At 43.5% G+C, this 21,728-nt stretch overlaps 1 protein-coding gene across 5 annotated transcripts in view; it reads left to right on the forward strand.

Annotated features, from left to right (window-relative positions):
- The first annotated feature begins 11,462 nt into the window (after positions 1–11,462).
- PREX1 (phosphatidylinositol-3,4,5-trisphosphate dependent Rac exchange factor 1) overlaps positions 11,463–21,728 on the forward strand; it is a 145,992-nt gene continuing 135,726 nt past the window's right edge. For all 5 annotated transcript variants that reach the window (XM_050314074.1, XM_050314077.1, XM_050314075.1 and 2 more), the window contains exon 1: positions 11,463–11,757. In XM_050314074.1, the coding sequence (XP_050170031.1) occupies positions 11,596–11,757 (162 nt within the window). In that variant the 5' untranslated portion in view covers positions 11,463–11,595. The remainder of the gene's footprint in view (positions 11,758–21,728) is intronic.

The following is a 21,728-nucleotide window of genomic DNA, read 5'->3' on the forward strand; positions in this document are numbered from 1 at the left end:
TTCAAGTCCCAATCTCAGACCCTCTGTGCCTGCTGACCAACTTCCTGCCAGCAGCCTCACACTGAACTTGCGCTCCTGCCCAGGGAAGCTCTGTAACCTGAGAAAGGACATTGTCAATATACCTAAACAGCACTGGGCACTGCCATGATCTGGAAAGAAAATCCCCTGGTAGGGGAGGCAGCTGAGCTGTTTGTGCCCCGTGCTGTGCCCAGCCGAGCAGGAGCTGCCCCAGGCAGTGACAGTGCCCGACCCCCCAGCTGGGGCTCTGAGCCAACGGCACCGTTCCTGCACAGCGCTGACACTTCACTTGCAGCTCATATTTTACCCTGAAGTAATTCACAAAGGATGAGAGCCATATCTGGAATATGTGAGAGTTATACAATTCTAAGTCAATACAAATTAAATTCTTCTTTCCTTATAAAGCCAACAGGACAGATCAGTCTCTCACAAGAGAACCTGGACTTTCTTATAAAGAAATCTGAAAAACAGACTTGGGCTATACACAAAATCTGCGGTTTCCATATTGTTCTCATTGCAAAGGATCAGCAGCTTGTCCAAAGAAATCAGACACCTCTCCCACAGAATAATTTTGTTAAAATCCCACGTTTTAATCAAAACCAAATAATTCTGATATTTTTATTCACTTGTCCTGGCAGAATGAGCCCCTTCCCGAGATGAGCCGTGGTACCAGACTCTCATGACAGTGCTCTGAACCACATGTGCTGGACAGAGAACTGCAGCCTCTGTACCTTGTTACAATAACAAATAATATCTAACAGGGAAAGGATCTGTTGGGAACACAACAGTGCTCAGACAACCAGAGATGCGATAGAGTCTGAAGATCAGACTCTAAACCAAAGTGTTCTCACATGCAGACATGATTGTCTTTATGGTCTATTTTACTGAACAACCACTGCTCCCTTGATAGCAGCATGCACTTCTGGTGGGTAGCAGCCCTAAACCTAGTCATTTTAAGAAGCTTAACATACTCAGGTCTGAAAAATCTGAGACTATTTTCCTAATATAGTCTTTAGAACCATATCTAGGCCAGAAAAGCCTGCAATTACCTAAATACAGAGAAACATTAGAAACAACGTGTCTTAAAAACAACACAAAAAGTCTATTTATTTTTAAAGATAGCAGCCAGAGTGAGGGAGCAGATGGGAAAAATATTTTTAACAACCCCTGCTTTTGCCTGCAGAGTGAGAAGTGTAATTGTGTGGAAAGACTCAAACCCAATTGGGTAGCTCCCATACCCTGAGGTGCCAGAGAGGTGGAAGACTCAGGGCTGGATAATTACTCACTTCCAATTTTTCCTGTCTGAGAGGTGATAATGAGACCTTACTTGCCACACAAGCAAATGGTAGTTAAGAGTTGCATGTGTCTGAATGCCACAGGACTGGCTGTTCCACATTGTGTCTGTGCACAGAACAGCCTGCTCTGCACAGCACTCTGCTATTCACAGAGGTAAGAGTGTAATTAGGCAGATTTTGTTAACAGAAACCTTTTACTCAGTAGAAACAAAGGAAACAGAATACCAAGCTGCTGAAGATCCTGCCTTACAAGAGAACAAAATTCTGTCAGAATTTCTTAAACTGAAAGGAGCTGAACAATGTTTGCAGGTTTACAGGGTTTTAGCAATTGCTCTCCACCTCTGACACACACGCCTGTGTATCAGCCCTGATTTTCCTTCCTAGCAAGATGGCTTCAGTCACAAGAAGAGCTATGAGTAGTTCCAGCAATTAAATTGATAAATGACCTTCTTTCTGACCTTTAATTTGATATTTATGTCTCACCATTTCTTGTAAGAAGCTCAGAGTGTCATCAAGAAATGTCCCTGGCTTTTACCATCCAGTACAGATCTTATTCATGCATGTGCAGAACTCTTCCTGTCTTTCACAAAGCCAGTTCAAGACAGTTCCTTGGCTTCTTGATTCAGTTTTAAGGAGCCTTGTTTCCTTTCCTCTCAGCAGGAAAGACTTCCTCTCTCTGCTCATTATTGAACTCATTTATTCTCGAGTTGCAGTTAGGTATTCTTCAGAGGAATCTTCTGAGAGACAAAAGGAGCTTTGTTCTGGTTTTGTCTCTTGTATCTTCTTCCTACTGGGCCAGAATTAACATGTGTAACCCAACAGGTCCAGTGAGCTCTGCAGTCACCCTTATTTTACGTAATCTTCATGTTCTTTGTCCTTGCAGTATTTCCCAAATGCTTTATGAGACTGTATATTACTGGAATAGAAGAAACTTATTGACAAAACTGAAGTGTGTTTGTGTGTGTGTGTGTGTGTGTAGAAAGTGGGGCTATGGGATTGATCCTTTCTCCCCAAACTGCTTCAGTTTATAAAGAGCAAAATTATTTTTCTATGCTGTTGTCACTGGAAGCTTTTCCACAATCTTCTTGAATGTCTCTGTCTTATCATTACATTGGGTTTTTTAGCCTTCTTTTTAAAACCATTATTTGAGTGCTCCAGTTTTGTCCTGGTCCTGGGCCTCAGCACTTGAGTCCCAGCCATCATTTTAAGGACAGTTACTGCACAAAAATCGAGTTGCAATATGTTGCACTGACCTAGAAGAAAGAAGCTGTTGACTGCCCTGGTCTGGTGTTCTTAGGCAGCACGCTCAAGTTGAAACTGAAATGATTCTGTAATTTGCTCAGCCAGTGGAGTGGAAAAATAATTTCCATATCAGAGGTCATCCAAATGAAATGTGGAGCTTCAGATTTACTGAACCCACCCCCTCCACCCTTCAGCACGTGGGCATTGCCAGTGACTTCAGCTGGCCTATTTCTGTGAGCACTCACAGGGCGTGCTTGGCTGCTGGGCCCCAGGGCCTCCCAAAGAGAAACCCAGCCAATACCCAAACCTCACATAAAATCCACCCATTTCTACCCTTCTAGATGGGGCTCTGCAGGGATTTTGGTGCTCGAGCAATAACAATGTAGGTGTAATGTTGCCGTGCCCAGAGCATCAGCCACTAAAACAGAGGGCTTTGTCTGCACATTTCTAAAGAGCTGTTTCCTTCCTTGTGCTTGGGAGAAAGCAAATGTAAAAGGCATTTTGCCTTCGTCCCCAGGCAGAGCTCAGGGTGCTCTCTGAAGCCTGCAAGGACTTCCAGAAAAGTCTGAATTGTGGAGCTCCATTTGAGAGCTTGGGACTATTGACATAATATAACATCACGGAGGTCAGCAATGGATGTAAAGCTGTAAAACCGGCTGCACAATCCACTTCAGCATCCTGAGACAGGGAAAGAAAACTCTGCTTAGCCTTGCACACTTTATAGTCACCTAACACTAGGGTGCCCCTATGAGCTATAAAAGCCAAACATGCAGGCCAGAGACAGAAACTTCAGACTTTGGTAAGTAGTTTTGGTTTAAACAAAGCATTCTCTATCATGTTACCTACATTCTGTTCGAATTATCTTTTTTTTTTTTTTTTCCTGAAAAGCAATCTCAGTACAGCATTGAGCCTACATGGTGATATTTTTCTTCAGTTTTGAAAAGGAAAGAGTATTTTTTTTAACTTTTACTGCACTCAAGCCTTCTGAACAAAACTTCATATTTCTTTATCTCTGAACTTAGACTAGAAAATTTTTTGGCTGAAATGAGGATTTCTTGAAAGTACTGAGCTTCTGAAAACAAAGGGGCCATAACTAATACTTGCTACTGTTAATGGAATTTGGTTGTTAAGAAAAGCTGCAAGAAAAACAAATCTACCCCTTTTCCTTCCATCTGCAGTCTAAGACCTTGTACTGCTGTTGTTCTGGGCCATTAGTGTTTATGACCAGTTCCATCTTCTGTGACAAAGCACATGGGCCTCCTCCTAACTCTAATCTGTTACCAATGGCTTCCTGTTATGACCTGTACAGCATTTACACTGTAAATCAAATGAAAGTGTTCTGTGATTCCACGAGAGATAGTGTCAGTTTAAGGGCATCTTTATTGCTACACCTACTTTTAATATTTCTGCACAAAATCAAAAAAGGGGGGGAAGCCTGTTTTGAATATATCAACAGGGCAAAAAACATCTGATTCCCCCTCTCCAGTGGGACTGCTGTAGTCAATCAGTTTTCTGTGGAGCTGGTGGTGATTTCCCAGGATGTCTTTCTGCCTCTGTACTGGGAGCTCGCAGCCCATGCACTGGCCTTATATGAGGGGTTGTAATGCCATGGGCTGCACCCAGCTCTGGTTTCACAAGGCTCTAGTCTCACAGATGGCTTTAAACCGATCTGCAGGTGAGCTGCTGCCAAAGGAGACAGTCCCACCCTTCTCCCAGCCCTGCCCTTGCCACAAGACCGGACACCTCCTCTTGTGCCAGCAGTAGCTCTTGGGGGTTGCACACTGAGCCTGTCAGGGAGCAAATCTGACTAAAAAAGGACCTTTTGTTTGTGAGCCTCTGGTTCGTTTTCAGCTGGATCAGCTGATCAGTTCCTGATCCTGTTCACCACTGCGTCACCAAGGAAGTGGTGAAAACATGCAGCAATGTAGAAAGAAGAAAAGGGAGAGCTCACACTTTGATTGACTCAAGTTCAGCCATAAAGCCATAGCCTAAGCTACATACAGGACTAAATGTTGCCCAGTTACATGAATTCAGCCTTATGGATATAAAATCTGCTCACTACAACAGCCATGGCTATGGAGAGAGTTTTACTCTGGATACAAGATGTCCAGGGAGCCTGTAAATGGCACAGTTATGTATTATGACCAAGCTATCTATTTTGTGCTACTGTGATATCCAACTGGTTCAGCCCATCCTCAGCAAAGATCTTCAGTTTATCAAATGCAGATCTCTGTCACTCTTAGTATTTAGTAGAGAAGAATTCACACATCATCATCAAAATGCCTGTTAGGTTACTTATATACCCCAGCATTAAAAAAAAAAAAAGACATTTCCTATCTGACCAAAATTGCAGGTGCAGACAATAAAGCCCAGAAGTTACGACTTCTTATGATGTAAACCACACGAGTTTTGAAGCAGCTGCACAATTCCAGTCTCCAGCTCTTTGTTCCACTCTGTGTACACGGCACGTTGGTTGTGCTGACACAGAGGTGGGTGGCTTTTCTCTCATACGCAGTCAGGAAGAAGCAACCTATAAACAAAAACAAGCACTAGCATTCATGTTATTTTACTTCATGTACTTAAAGAGAACAAAGTACACAAAATGTCTTTTGCTTGGTTGTGTTAGCTCGGGACAAATATTTTCTTGCCTGCAATCTGCAAAGCTTCCAGTATTCCCCTGAAACAATAAATTCTGTAAGAATGTGAATTTGTCAGGAAAAAAAAGTAAGGAATTGAAAATCTGTAAATAGTCTCCTATGGGGAAAAAAATAACTTGGAACAACCCCAGTTTAATTGACTATTTCATTGAAATCTGATAAACCTCCAATTTGCAAAAATAAAAAAAAATTGCAAAATAATAATAAAAAAATCATCCTACCTCAAGTAAATTGAAGTTTGATGCATCTTCTTATCTCTTGATGAATGTACCTGAGCCTGCTGTCAAGACAATATTTCTCTATTGTTGGCTTAAGAGGGTAAAGAGCAGATCACATAACATTATGTCAGGAATAATAGAAATGCTTTCTGTATTTGGTTTTAACCAAAAGCACTTAAAAATATCTGGAATTGAGAAGGAATTTTTGATTAATTAAACCAAAAATCTTCTCTCAGTTCAAGAGCCCAATGAGAACCCTTAATTACATAATCAAAAATTATGTCAGGAAAGAGCATAATGAAAATCTAATTATGCACTTTTTAGTACGTGATTAGTTTTAAGTGGGTGGGTATGATTGAGGAAGAGCAAAAGAGGGGAAATATGATAAAAGTGGTGAATCAGAGACTGGAAAGAAAAGAGGTATCAGAGGAGTGAGTAATAACAAATACAGCCTCCTCCCAGAGTGTCTTCTGAAATTGGATGTTTTGACTTGACTGCAGAATGTCTGAAATAACACATGCTTGTTCCTCAATTAGATGCATCTAGGATTTGACACAAAGCTCACTACAGTCTATGAAAAGGAAATAAGCTGCATTTCCAATTAATTAGTGAGTTCAATACCTGGAATATGTTCAGAAAGTTTTGTTCATCTCACCTGACCTCACGATGGCCACAACTGTCCATTCTCCCTCTGCGAAGTGAGACTGGTGGAACATTTTACAAAACCTTGTGTGCAGGTCCCATGATACAGTTTATAGTATCTCCTTCTTTCTTCTCCAATCCCAGATACTTTTTGTCACAACGTTGTGTTAAGCCCCAGTTTTCTGTAGGATATTAGAGTTATGGGGAGGCCAGGAAAAGCACAAGCCTTGGGCACTGCTGTGTCATTGCACTCCCAACTGGCCTGAACAACACCACAGCTAAAATCTGAGTTGCTGACTGGAAACTCGTGTGACATCGTGGGGGCCCCTTTGAGTGGGCTCTGTAAGTCCAGGTCAGGAACCATGAATTCCCAAACTCCTGTTTTGCACATACTGACAGTGCTCTTGGGCTGCCACTTCAGCTGTCTGCATCCATTTCCCTATTTTCAAATGGACATAACACTTCCCTCCTTCTGCCACACACCGTGTGTCTAATTGAGTGCTTTCAGAGTTTAACTGAGTGTGTGTACTGTGTTATCCTCTAATCACAGAGAATTGTACCCAACCCTGTCTAGCAATTCTCTCTCTTTGTTCTCCATGCTCACTCTAAGCTTCTCTCTATTTGTTCCAAGTCACTCTGCAGTCGAGTTACCTGAACATTTTTACCTTAAACTTATTTTTAGGCTGATGTTAAAAAGGGAAATGCAAATGCTCCACTGGCAGTCTAGCTTCCCAGAGAGAGAGAACTTAAGAAATTATTTCTGCAAAGCTTAATGCAAACTACCCCCATATTATCTTGCTTGAAGATAAATCATTGGTAGAAGTCAAAGGGATTAATTCTTAGCTAGAATAAATCAGCAGTGGCTCTGGTGAAATCAGTTAGCTGCAATGAATTATGTAGGGGCAGGTGGAAGGTGATGCATGTCCACTTCATACAGACCAGACTCCGATTTTAATTATGCAGATGGAAATCTCTCTCAACTACAACATTTTGACTGAAGTTTCTAGAATTACTCTGTATATCTACAGATTCAATGTGGGGGGTTAATTTAGCTGCTGCCATTCAATGAGCAGGTGCTGGAGACAGGGTTTATTCTCTGCTCAGCAGCAGCATTTTAGACCCTCTGTGGGAGCAGCACACAGACCATCACTGTACTCTGAACAGACCCCTGGCACACAAACCTCTTTAATGTCTCAGCAAACCCGTTACTGCTGTGTCTCAAAGGATACAGTAGAGCTGCTATAGGTACAGGGAAGAGCAATAAAGATGGTCAGGCATGTAAAATGGCTTCAACATGAGGAGAATCTGTGTTTTAACTTGTGTGGAGAGCACTGAGAGGAAATGAGCTAAAGGTCTGCAAAGTCTTTAAATGGCGAGTAAAGCAGGGACAGTGACTAAGCTCTATTTTTTCAATTATAAAGTTAAGGTGCAACCAAGGAAATTATCAGGTCTGAAGCAAAAGGATTTTTTTTTTTTATGCAGTACATCATTAAATGTGGAACAACTTGCTAAAGGGTCTTGGAAAAACCTGTTTGAGACCCACCTTCACCAAGACATCCAGATCCCTGGTACACTCACACACAGGGACCTGCCATTCAGTGACTCTTTTAGCCCAACAGAAAGATGATGAACACAGACCCAGGGAGATCAATACAGGAGGGGGAAGTTCAGATACCTTGGCTCTTTGATGCACACTGTACCCAGCACTTCTGATTGCCCATGTGCTTTTCACTACCCTGAGCTTCAGTAAACTGTGAAATTGTGGCGTGCTAAATTCCACCGAAAAGCTGCATAAACATTTTCATAAATCAAAGCATGTGAGGCTGGAATTTTTTAGCACCACAAAAATAAATAAATGTATGGAATTGGCTGAAATAAATCATATATGCAGTGTGTGCACAGGAAAAGGGTCATGCAGAATGCACTCCCACATCTGCCTTTGTCATCAAGTCACTTTGAAACTATGCATGAGTGGCAATTTTCTGATAAGCCAGAAATAGGGATTTGATTCTAAATTTCCTAAAGTTAACAGAAAAAAACATCTGTTAACCTGGCGAAGTTCAGAACGGTATACTTTGGGAAGCCTGGTGAGCAGACAGTGCTTTCAGAAAGGAGCAACAGTGGTTAAAGAAGAAAAAAAAGGAAAAGGCTGGTGTGATCTCTCAGATCTTCCTTGCTGAGTCTAAAGGGCATAGCAGCATAAAACAACGAACTCTACAATCACTCTGGATTTCTGAATCTCATTGCACAGCAAATAGAGTCCCAGTCACATCTCACACAACTTTCTGGGGGCTTCAGCAGGCCAAGAGTAAATAGTATTTTCTCCTCCAACAGTGAATACAGACAGTATGCAGACAAACATGAAATGGATGATTATTTTCCTCGGTGGTGTGATACCATGTGGAGACCTCGCCACCTTGGTGCTACTGTGGCAGACAATGTAAAAATGTAACAGCTGCAAAGAACTTACAAGCACGTGTAAATTAATTACATCTTCACGAAAGACCTTGAATTCGTGGTAATTGATATGTCAGCCTCCTGATAATTGACTCCCCGACTGTTTTACAAAGTAGCAGCATTTTTTGTTTGCTTTTGAAGTGCTCACTTGAAAAAACCATTCTGGCAGTAAAATTCTCTTCAAAACTGAAGAGTAGTTGTAAACGACTTCCTTTTTAAAAATATAAAAATTTTAAAAACAAGCAAAAAGAAAGCAAGCTAGAAGGAACATATTTTCAGTCAACTAACACACAGTAGCCCTTTAATAATAAAAGAGCTTGCTGGGTAATTACAGGGGTTTTTTCTTTGAAATGAAAAGCCACGCTAGCAACTAATAAAATATCCATCCTAAAGTAAGGATTATGTGTATGTCTTAGATAATTTGGACTTTACTAAAATGAATTTTCCTGCACCTAAAAGAAAACCATTTCTTAAAAAAAGAGTGAAAAATCTCCCCTTTAATTTTAATGCAAATTTTTTTCCTTAATATTTTAATCTTTCCAGTCAAAAGTAATGTCCTTTTAAAAATCCTTACACAACAATGCTTCCAATACTGCCCCCAAAGCTAGAGAGGTGTTTTGAAGCAATGTAGCTCGTACATCGTGTCGACAAAAGGCACTCACCCCCCCAGCAATGAAATATTTGTAAGATTTTTGAGGCAAACGCTGGAGACAGAATTAACAAATTAACAGCTTTCAAACTAACAACTTTCTCATTCAGCCACAGGGTGGGGGCGTAGCTTTGAGGATGCAGATTTCTCCTAACAGAATGTATTGTTATTTAATCAGGATCTTTTATAAGAGAGTCTTGCCTCTTGCCCCAAACACAAAAAAACCATTTGATGATTTTTAAAAGGACATCAGCTGAAGACACAATGAGTAAGTAAACGAAAATGGTGTAGTGATTTTTCAGAAGAAAACAAAGGTTAAACGTAAACAACCTGAAAGAAAAGCAGTGAATTTAGAGTCTAATCTGACCTCCTGGAGATTGTTCACTGGCCGTGCTCTCCCACCGCCCATCGTGCTCCTCTGAACCCAGAGTTACCCCGGCCATTCCCTGCCCCTCGGTGCTTTGCCCTCGGACCCCCGACATTTAGGGAGATGAGACCTTTCCCATTTGGAGCAGCCGTGTTTCACATCTACTCAGAGACAAGGGAAGGTTTCTCACTGGCGAGGGTGCAGGCAGTGCTGCCACAGCACATCACGAGAGCCGTGTTTGTGAAGGTGCATGGGCACACCTTGACCCAAGACTACCTCACTAGGAGACGTGGGGAGGTAAAATATCATTGTCACTTGATAAAGACAATCTCCACACCTAGGGCTGAAAGCATCCAAGATATTCCCTTTACACTGCAGACCTTCAGCCTGCTGCAACTGTATCTTGACCCGAGAGCTGTTTTTTCATTCCATGTAATGCGATATCCATGAAGCCTTGAGATAACAATTAGGTGTGTTAGACTGCCATCACTTACTCCTGAATAGAAAACTTAGTAACTATAATAAAGATCAGTCAAGACAGAGAGAAAGTCACTGTTAAGGTAAAAAAACTCCAAGAGGTATTTTGTTTTAGTCTGGGGAAGATGATGATTCATCACACTATTTGTGTTAGTTTTTAAGGTCCAGTAAGTGTCCCTATCCCTAAGCCACTTAAAAGTCCACATTATCAACGTTTTTAAAATTTCATCTTGAAACCTTTTTCCTTAATTAAAAATAAATAAATATGTATTTTTAGTTTGACAAAAGCCTGGCAGTGTTCTGATGGTGAAGTGGTCTGGGAGAATCTCCACCGGTATGAACCAAGTTAGCTTTTTGGGAGTTGGGGGAGCAGTGCTGAATTGCAGCCCTGTCTGGTTTTGTGCGCATTTGCCCCACTCTCCCCCACCCATATGCCTTGCACTCACTTAGCACAAACACAACCGACTTAAACCCCAAGTATTTTGGATGCACAGCAATGAAACACAGTTATTTCTGCATATTTGTGTCCACTGTGGTGTGTGTACTCCTGTGTGACACAGTGAGTATGAGGTGTTTGTGTGAGCACCCTCAGTGCCGGGCAGGGACGGGGTGTAGGGCTGGGGGCAGTTCCCTGTTCGAGCACAGCCGTGGTGTGTTTGTTCATGGCCCTGCGCTGAGTTAGTGTGGTTGGGTGTGCTGTGTGACTGCACTGTGCGTGTGTGAGGGTGTGCAAGGACACGGGTGTGAAGTGCAGGGTGCTGGGGGGGCATGTGGGGTACGTGTGAGCGTGGTGTGAGGTGTGCGAGTCTGCAGCGTGTGCAGGGCATGTGTGAGGTGTGCGTGTGGGGTCTGCAGTGCAAGGGGGTGAGGGGCGTGTGTGTGACATGAGAGCGCAAGTGCAAGGTGGTGTGAGGGGCCGTGCAGGGAGAGTGAAGGAGTGCAGGGTGTGACATCCATGTGTGTGTGGGATCTGAGGGGGTTTGTGTGTGTGAGAGGAGCTGTGCGGGGTGAGGAGATGAAGGTGCACGGCTGTGAGGGCTACAAGGGTGTGCGGGGTCGGGTGATGAGGAGCTGTGAGGGATATGAGGGTGTGAAGGGTCGGGTGATGAGGACACGGGGCTGTGAGGGTGTGCGGGGTCGGGCATGGAGCTGTGAGGGATATGAGGGTGTGCGGGGTGGGGTGATGAGGACACGGGGCTGTGAGGGTGCAGGGGGTAGGACACAGGGCTGTGAGGATTACGAGGGGTCCCGTGATGAGGCCGCTCTCGCCCCGCCCCGCCCGGCCGCCCCCGGCCACCGCCAGCCCGGCCATGCCCCGGGGCCGGGCTCCACCGCCTCCGCCCGCCCCGTCCCTCCCCTCCCCGCCCGCCCCTCGCTCCCCCTCCCTGCCGCCGGGGCTTCCTTCGCGCTCCATTCAGCGGTGTCGCGCCGCTACCCCGGCGTGTCCCGCAGCCGGGCTGCGCTCCGCGCCCGGCCTCTGTAACGCCTCGACCCGCGGGCGGGGCAGGGCCGAGGGGCCATGGGGGGCTCCTGAGAGAGCGGGGAGCGGAACGCCCGGCCCCGCACCGCCAGCATGGAGCCGCCACCGCCGCCGCCGGCCGGCGCCCCCAGCGCCGCCGAGCCCGCCGGCTGCCCCAAGGACACCGACCGCCAGCTGCGCCTCCGCCTCTGCGTCCTCAACGAGATCCTCAGCACCGAGCGCGACTACGTGGGGACCCTCCGCTTCCTGCAGTCGGTGAGCGGCAGCGCGGGGCTGGGGAGCGCCCCCGGGGGCACCGCGGGGCGGGTGGCCCGCAGCGGCTCCTCCCCGCGGGCCGGGGGCTGCGAGGGCGGCGGGGCACAACTTGTGGAAGTGGGCGGGCCGGGCCCGCTCCGCCGAGGGGGAGTTTGTTCTGCTCTTGGAGAGGCTGCGGGGGCGGGGGCCGTGCGAGGGGCCGGCGGAGCTGCGGGTCCATCGCCGCCGGCGCGGAGCGTCCCGGACCGCGCGGGGACACGGGCGGCCCCAGCAGCGGCTCCGCTCTCGGAACGCCTCGTCCCTTCGGCCGGGGGTGTTCAGAAGTTGCTTTCGCGCCCACGTGGAAACTCTATCCCTACTGCCGGTTATTTATAAATAAATATTATGTGTGTTTTTGTTTAACGGTAAACATAAATGTGTGATCGGGCCGTGTGTGTCTGTGCATGTGGAGACAATTATACCCGCCTCTGAAATTATCCATGGGCTAGTTCAGAAGAAAAACTCCCATCTGGATATTTCCTTTTTCCCATATAGGCTCTCGATGTGGAATTCATCAGCACACCACCACACTCCTGCAAATAACTAGAAAAGCCTGCAGTAAAAGTTACTAGATAACAGAAACGCCATTTAAAAAAAAACAAACAAAAACTATTTGATCACACGGAGATCAAGAATCAAAGCAAGGGAAGTCTCTGCAGAGATTTCTAAAAGATTGGTCAGGGCAGAAATTCTTTGTGGTGTTTTGCTGGATGAGTACTAAACTCTGGTTTCATCTAAGTGGGCTTAGACTCTTGGGCCCTTTTTGACCTGTCCTTCTAGCAAAGTTTTTGTTTGTTTGTTTGTTTTTTTAAATCAGTTTGTCTTTAGTGTTTTCAGATTCACCCAAGTGGCAAGATGTCTAGCATAAAAGATAAAGGAAAAGGATGTGGTTGCTTTATGAACTAGTCTCTACTTGAATCCTCCTTTTCTCTCTCCAGTAGTTGAACTCAAAGCCTTTAATTTGAGAAAGCTTCAGCTGAAGTGCCATTTAGCTTCACTTAGAATTGTGGTTCTGTCTCAGTGTGAGAAGATTTTTTAAAAAAAGCTGCAAGTTGCAGAAGTGCCCCACCCTACAGACAAAATAAACCCAAAATCCCTCAGAAAACTCCTCTGTCCTAAGTACTGAATTTGAGACTTTATCAGCTGCAGGCTAGAATGTAGATTTAAGCTACATATATTTTTAGCTTCAGTTCTTAGAGGTAAATGTGTTCACAGTGTTAACTAATGGGATTTTCATAGGTTTAACTCCCCTCCCCAAAGTAATTTATTTATTTACATTCATTAACTTGGCAGTTTTCATGAGAGCAGTACTGAGTAATATGCCCTGGGTAATGGCAGGAGGAGATCCTGACAGTACAGTGGGCTGTGGTCTCAGGCTGGCACTGCAGGCAGTCAGAGGCACTTTGTTACTAGGTGTAGAGTGGCTGTAGTATTATCTTGGGGGTTGGTTCTGGTAGAGCAGCTTTACCCCCCTATGGAGTTTGTGTTTTGGCAATTATGTTTGAATAAAGCACCGAGGGATAGGATCTTTCCTATCTCTGAGCCTTGGTTTAGAACAGCATTCACACACAGGCTTAACTTTATAAACATGTCAAATATTTATGTGCTGTCCTAAATAATGATGGTTTCTTTAGTCATTGACCTACTTCTTATGGGCTGAATCTCTGTACAACTGCATTTGGGTAGTGGAATGGTGTTAGCCCTAAGGAAAGGAGAATGAGGATCCTACTGCACTGTGTGGAGGATAAGATGAGCAGTAGTGGGATGGAAGTTTTAAAAACAAAATTTGGAGTGTGAAATATTTTCTGCGTAAATTGCATGGACAGCCATAACTTAATCCTTCTAACAAGGTAACCCAAGGGAAAGAATTCTGCCCTGCCTCCCACGGTGGGCAGCTGACCTGGCACGCGAGGATCATATCATCCCCATTATCACTGGGATTACAGGCAGCTGCAGTCCAAAAGTTTTGCCTTATGAGAAATGAATGTACAGTAATGCAAGTACTGCTGCAGCTCTGGGACCCTGTATTCTCAGCTCTGCTTGGGCCTCACAGATGAAGGCACTTCACTCCATTAGGTGGTTCTCCTGAGTGCACTGCTGTTGCTGCAGAGGAACCGCAGCTCCTGCCCCGTGGGTCTCCTGCTCCCCAGCTCGTGTTCTGTGTGAGCTGCACTTACCCAGTGCACAATAAACGTGCACTGGGGTGATGCCCCAGGTTAACACTCCAGCATGGCTGGGCCAGGCTGGTTGGTTTCTTCATAGTGTGAGTTGTACTGAAGTGGTTTGTAATCTGTGATCCTGAAGTAATTTTGGCTGCAGCCCTTCTGTATGGGACAGGTGCAGTGCCTAGATCTTCTGGAAACTTGTTCTGTCAAACATGAGCTGAGAGGGTATGTGGGGGGCAGGTTTCTTTGCTTAAGAAACTTCAATAGCTTGGATTAAATAAAGAAAGGCTGAATCTCATCTTTCTATCATCAGAATGAGTTTTCCCCATGAAGGCTGGGACAGTTGTGCTTTAGAAAAAGATCATGTGAGGGAATCTGTGCTCTTTGTTAAATATTTGCTGTTGAAGCCCTAGTCCTCATTAAGTATTCTCAATAAACAATGTTTTAAAAAGCAAACAACTAAATTCTATGGGTTTATTCAGAGCACCGAGGGTGCTTGCTGGCAACAGCTTCCTGTGTTCCCTGGTAATGTAAAAGAATCTCTTAAGTATTTAATACTATGCATTTGCCAGTAAATCAAAGTAACTTCAATTTATTAACACTACTTTAATCCTTTTTAGAAGATTCATATGTGATGAAGTTTAAGGAAAGGTTTAATTTTTCTTTTCTTTTTTTCAATGCTTAGAAACCTTTTCCCACTAAGCTGCATGGTAAAGTAGGGTTACTATAACCATAAGGACTCAATCCTTATTGGCTTTACCTGAAAGATTGTGGTCCATATTTAGCTTCCATAAATCCCATAAATAAAGTGGGTATTATTAAAGTTATAAAACATTGAGTTCTCTTTTCTAACAATAAAAATTGTGTTAGTCACCATTAAGAACACTTTACTGTGAGTTTTGTACTCATTTAATGAAAATGCTACAGGTGTTTAAATTTAGTTTCTAGAATCTGTTACATTTCATACCTAAAGTAATTTTGGCAAATGGAGTTATATCTCCAAATTCAACTTAGGTGTCCCATCATTTTACACCATGTGTGTGATTTGTAACGATTTTATTTCATTTGATTTTGGACACAAGAAGATATTCCTAGTCAGTTTTACTCCTCTTTAGTTTCTGGTACTCCTGTTGATATTTGTATAATATGTATATATACATATGTGTGTGTATATATATAATGTATTATAGTGTAATGTATCAGAACTAGAGAGAGAATGAAACCTCAGTAGCTTTTCTGTGGTTTGTTCTGTATCTTATGAGGTGAGAGGATCAATTCCAATGGATAGAGTCTGGATTTTCTATTAAATGGTAATATAATACAGCTATGACACTATAGGCACATGATGATGTCAGTAGTCTTAATTTTCCTCAATTAAGCCTCAAAATGAGAGGCTGAGAGGGGAAAAAATTTTTCCTACCATCTCACAGCTGATGACCTGAGGTTACTGATTTGATTAGGAATATTCACATGCTGTGTTGTGTCTTGTCTTATGTGTCATTTTGTTAGGCAGGTGTGGTATTGCAAAATATGGAATCCTGCTCGAAGAAATGCTGTGTAAATCAGGATTATTAATAGACAATACTGCAGTTATGCAGCCATGTTACTACCTTTACCAGTAAAGGCTGATTACACAGCCAAACTTTGTAGGCAGCAGGGAGAGCTACTAAGATCATTAAAGAACTGCTGACCAAATGAGAATCAAAGTGGAAAATTGTCAGAAGCTAATGGAACTTTACTGAAAGTTTCTGGAGCAAGATAAACTTCAAAGAGATGAAGGCAGATAATTCTATTGTAAGTCTCTGGTGGGATCATAAACCCATAAGGATTTTCAGGCTCCAGACGTTAAGATTCAATGAATCCTTTGGCCTCTTTTAACTCTGCAACCTATGCAGAAATATTTACATTGTCTATGTGAACTTAAATATTTCCCTTCTGTGTGACAGAATGAAGCCAGGTGATAATTTAGTCAGGGTGACCAGTGGGGTAAATGCCACCTTCTGTCTGGTGGCACCCAGGGCTGTGGGCTGGCTGAGGTGCAGCCCTCGGGCTTGGCCAGTCTCTGGGTAACTGTTCTTGCCTGTGCTGGCAGCTGGTGTGGAGAAATCACGCACAGTTCGTTGAGAGAAGAAGGGCTGTGGTTTGTTTGACTGCTGCGTGTCATTCCAGAGGATCCCAGTCGAGTGTGTGGCACCATTATCGCAGTAATTAAAGACCAGCTTTCAAGTAAGGAGGTGCAGGAGCCCTGAGCCATTTCAGAAATGCTCCTTGACCATAGTTCTAAAAATAGTTTGAATAGTGGGTACCCAGCAGTTAGCTGTCAGTTTTTTAAAGGTTTGTTTTGCCAGTTTGGAGATATAATCATATGAATTACACGTGGAAGTGCAGGAGCAGTAATTATCCAATACATCGGATTGCAGAGGTAGGTGTTTTGTTGCATCACTTTTTTTTACCATCCTTTATTTTCACTGCTCTGACCTGCACATGCAGCTCCCACAACCTAAATAATTGCAAATATGTAAAGCCAAATTGTTCTCTACACTGTATATAAATATGTCTCTTTCATCTTTCCAAAAACAAACCACCAACTTGTAAATTTTCATGTCGGAATGACAGGCTGTACTTTTAGTTTGAGCAATTGCTGTTTGTTCTGTGAAGGCATGAAAACAGTATGAAAGTTGAATTGTTCTCACCAGATAGGTATCAAGTTGGATAAGTAGTTGTACCAGTACTATTTTTAGGTTTTAATACTATGCCATCCTTTATTTTTATGTGAAGACTAGAAATCTTTTTCAGTCCTATCAATTGTATAACTAAGTAAGGTGTGCCATCAGATACATTAACCCACATCCTACAGACTCAAAATATTTATGTTTTGCTCCCTTTCCTTTCTTGCTTTATGGTTGTAATTGATCTAGTATCTCTGGATTTTGTACTCCACCCATCTTGAAACATGATAAGCATCACAGGCTTGTTTTTTTTTTTTTTTTTTTCTTCTTCATATTTCACAATGCTGTTTGCATCCAATACGGGGCTCTGGTGCTCAGACAGAGCAGCACACAGACCATTTGTCTCAGCTGTTGGGGTGTGGTTTCCTGTTCTCTGCCTGTTCACCCCCAGCAGATACAGATAAATGCTGGTTCTGGAACGTGAACCATATGGTTTGGGTAATGTTGCTCCTTCATTATGAGACAGCTAAAAGCAATTGGGGAGAGGAAGGAGGTGGAAAAGGAAATTGTTTGGAGGTGATCTGAGTTAGTTTTGCTGTTCTGTTATTTTGGGTCAGTTGGTCACCTATAGCCAGTTGCCAGGATTGCAGATGATCAACATTTTCTTCTGTTTAGTCTTAATATCATGGGACATTTTTCTTAAAAGCCTGGCTCCTGACGTACGTAAATTGAGGAAGATCACAGCTTTCATTTTAAATGTCATGTTTGTTGCCCTTCTGGTTGTAAAGCACAGATCGAAGATAGAACAGTAGCCAAAAAAAACACAACAAAACACTCTTGAGTGTTTAGAGGCTTTTGTTATGACTCTTGAGTATTTGGGGTTGGCAATTCTGCTGGTAGAGTTTTATATTTAGACTTAAGTATAGTGCAAATTCTCTTGCTAAAGGCTGTGATGCAAATAGGTTAAAAGGTTCTTTTGCCCCTGATACAGAGAGAGAATGTGAAGAAAACAGTCTGGATGTAGAAGGTGAAGCATAGCTGAAAGAACAGAAAAGCAAAACAAAGCAAAGAGAAAGCTCTAAAAATATTTATTTGCCTGAGCCTGTGGTCTAGAGAGCCCAGATTACAGCCACGGGTCTTGGAGCAGGGCTGGAGGATTCCCAGGTTCTCTCCTGCTCTGACATGCATGTCTGAGCTCAGTGTGTCACTTGGGAAATTGTGTGCCCAGCCCACGTCTTTGGCAGTGAGGCTTTACAAGTCGCAGTCACATCAGAGTACAGCAGGTTTTTTGTAAGAATTAAGGTGTTCAGTTCTTTTTGCACTCTCGCAGAATTTCCACGATGAGAAAATATTAATAAATCCCCCGTGTAGTTGCACCAGTTTCCTGCCACACAAGTGAGAACTAAAACTCCTTTCTCTTCGCTTCCCTTAACTCATTCAGCTTGGAGTGCATCTGACCCTTGTTACCCTTTATCTCAGACCTGCTTTGGCCTCATCACATCCTTCAGAATGATGTGTTCGACCTGGTTCTGGCTCTGCATCTCTCCCTCCTCTTGCTTGCAGTGCTCTCATCAATCAGCCCCTTTGCCTTTTGTCCCTCCCTCTCCCTCCAGGGATGCCAGTTGTTGTCTGAACATGTGCCATGATCTCTGGGGGAGGAGGGAGAGCTTGGCTGCCCTGGGCTTTCCCAGCGCCACGCTGGTGCCTCTGCAACAAAATTCCCTTGTGATAGCAGTCTGGGAGCTGAGGGAGTGAGGGCAAGGGAGAGACAGACACCCAGGGCTCTGGTAGGAAGGGCATAGTGATCAAAAATGAACCAGGCATCACAGAGAGCAGAAGTTATTTGAGCTCCGTGCTGAGCTGAAGGCACGTTTGATTTGACAGCGTTTGTGGCTGATATTTGCAGGAAGCAGATTTATACCCATTACAGGAGCTTGTTTGTCCCGAAATATAGGAAGGGAAAAAGTTTGAAAGCTTTGCTAATTTTCCACTTCCCAGGTCACAGTGTTTCTGCCCTAGGCAGCAGTACTGATTTGCAGGGGTGGGAAGTGTAAAACTGAAGAACCACATCATACCATAGAATTGAGAAAAATTGTCTCGGAGAGGATCTTGGCAAACCATCCCATTGTGTTCTCATATGAAAGGAGCTTAATTTCTCATGGTTTATCCTGGTGTTTAGATGTTGTTATTATTAGAAATGTCTTCGTAATGCCTAAATGTCTAATTTTTTTGCACTGAGCACACAGATGATCTTTTTCTCTTTGCGTCAAACCCTTAAATATTTCACAAATGTTTCCCCATTTAATTTCAGACTAGACTAAATTGTCAAATTGTTTAACTTTCTCAAAACTATTTCATTGTTCTTCTGATAATTCCTGTGCTGTTTTCTGGATTCTCCAATTTATTTATTTCTTGAACTCTAGTGCCCAAAACGCCAGAGCTTTAAGAAAGGTTTCTCTGAGTTTGTAGCTGCATTTGAGGACAACTCCTTGCTCATATCAGTGACTGTGACTCGGTGCTGGCATAAAGCATTTATGGGAGAAGCTGAATATTCAGGCTCCTGGTGGGTACCCTGGAAGTGCAGGGTTCCTTGAGGGGAACCCTCCTTAAGGGGAAGAGAGTGATGTGTTTGCAGGCCAGCTTTCCTGTGTTCACACCCTGGCAGTCCCAGGGGCATCCCACGCTGAGAGGGTATCTGCAGCTTGAAAAAGCAGCATCTCCCAAGCGCAGTGTCTGCCTTCAGGCACCCAGATGAGTCTGTGACAGATGAAGCTTTCAAAAAATTACTTATTTCTGTTGCCTGCCTATTGTTTGCTTCAGGCACTTGCAAGAAAATATAAGGGACTATGTGTGAATTTCCCACTTCTTTGCAACTGCAGAATCCCTTTTCTGTGTTGGTCTCCTCAGATGGATTTGCAGCCTGCAATGGTTGCAGCCTTGCACAGTTGTAGAATGGTTTAGGATATAAATGTAGGGGTTTGACTTTGATGATGTTTGAAATCCCTGTGCAAATCAGGCTGTCCTGGTAACCACCAGAGAGTACTGCTGGCCCCAACCCCTTAGGGACAAAGACTGCCATCAGTTTTCGTGCATGAAAATGGGACCTTAATGACAAAGTTTTGCAGAAACCTTATAGGAACTCTGATGTCTTGTTGGACCAGGCCTTTACTGTGGCAAAGGCTTGCAAATCTCCTACACTTCATCTCCTTTTCTGAGATACTCTAGAAGTTAGGAAAGAGAAGTATATTCTGTGGACTTGTCTAGTTTGTGAAGGTTTTTTTTATGCACTAATAGCAATGGTCATGATTACAGAAACTTGTTTTGTGGATAAAATCTTTGAAATTGTCCTGAGTGGTTGCATCTCCCAGCTTCTCTGGCTACATGGCAAGGTTTCTTTGCAATTGTTATTCAGCCAGGCCCTTTTATTTTGTGCCTTAGATGACATGAAAACATGTGTAGTTCTCTAATGCCTCTGCTTATTACCATTGTGTTGTCCTGGGATTCCTACTCTATATTTACACAGCAGTGTTTCGTAAATGCTCTGAATTGAGAGATGATCCCTTGGCTGGTGCACTCAGAGGTGCTGCTGTCTCAGAGTGCATGAAGGCTGTTTGAATAAAGGATGCAAAAATTACACTATGGCATGAGGTGACTGCTACTTCTTCCTCTTTTAGGGTGGCTTCAATCCATTCCTCCCCTCCCCCTTTTTGTCTCTCTTTCTGTCTCAGTATTCTGTGTTCTGTTTTCAACTCATGTTGAAGTAACCAGCCCTGTCTCTTTGAAGGATGGGCTGGAAACATCACTATCTTATCATGTTTCTTATCAATTTTGAAGAGTTCCCATTTAGGAGTGGGAATGACTGCAGCATTCTCAGCCTTTGACAGCTAGAGGCAAGGAAAGATTTGAAATAAGCAACAATGTCGTTTCTCAATCCGCTACAGAGACTTCCTTGTGGAGCGATGCAATTCATGTGAAGCCATCTCATCCAGACTGAATGCTACCTTTTACTGCTTTTCTCTGCTGGATCACAGACTTGGGGGGATTGGAGTGGGGATTGCACCAACAGCAGGCATAAAACTTGACCGAAGTCTTGGATTTAAATATTACTGCAGATGAAGATTTCTGCTTAATTGCTTAGTCAGGTGTGATTAAAGCTTTATCTCTGCAGGTCTCATTGAGTCAAGCTGTAGCAGACATAGAGTGGATCTGTGCTGGGAGAGAACCTCAGGGTGGTTGTCTGGTTAAAAGGCTTGACTTCTGCATATACACTCTCCTTCACCCTTCTGTAGATGCCACTCATCTGAAGAGGCCTTGGCTCCCTTTGAACTGCAGATCTCAAGAGTGGAGTAAGAGAAAACAGCTCTGTGGTAATGAGCTAATGAGCCCTCCTTCTCAGCAGAGGAACTCACTGCTTACACAGCTGAGTGCCATATGTCAGGCATGAGACACTGCCTGCCCAAAGCTGGATGTTGCTCTGAGAGGCTCCTTTGAACCTGAGGCCCTAAAGGCAGATATTGACCATTCTGGCATTGGGAGGGTTATGTATGAACATCTGCCTGCCCTTCCACCCACTGCTGCCAGCACAGGAACTTGTCACAGACTGGCTGGCAGTGTCACTTCCTACACATGTCATATGTCTTTGAGTTGCAGAAAGGGCAATAGATTTCTAAACCCTGATTATTTAAAGGCTAGGGTAGTTACTGAGATGATGGGACTGTGGAACTGAGTTAAAACAATGTTCAGGTTCATGTAAGGATATTGGGTCATTCTCACTGCTATTGCCATTGCTGTAATTATTTCATAATCAGCCATACAAATTATAACCTTACTGGAACTTATCTGATATCTCATGACTCATGGAGTAAATTTGATGACCGTTCTTAACCTGACTTTCATTTTGTACTTCTGATTTTGTTTGTGCCGGTTCTTGTGCCAGCAGGTTAATTTTTTGGTTCACAAACTATGTCTTTATGTAAAATGAAGGCACTTTTTTAACAAGCACTGTTGTTTAGTCCTTTAAAATCTTTTAGATTAGTCACAATTTTTTTGGCCCAGTTAAAAAAAAATAAAAAAAGGGAGCAAACAATGTAGTATGCAG

Source organism: Myiozetetes cayanensis, unplaced genomic scaffold (assembly GCF_022539395.1).
Source record: "Myiozetetes cayanensis isolate MyiCay16 unplaced genomic scaffold, myiCay2020 scf19, whole genome shotgun sequence".
NCBI lineage: Eukaryota > Metazoa > Chordata > Aves > Passeriformes > Tyrannidae > Myiozetetes > Myiozetetes cayanensis.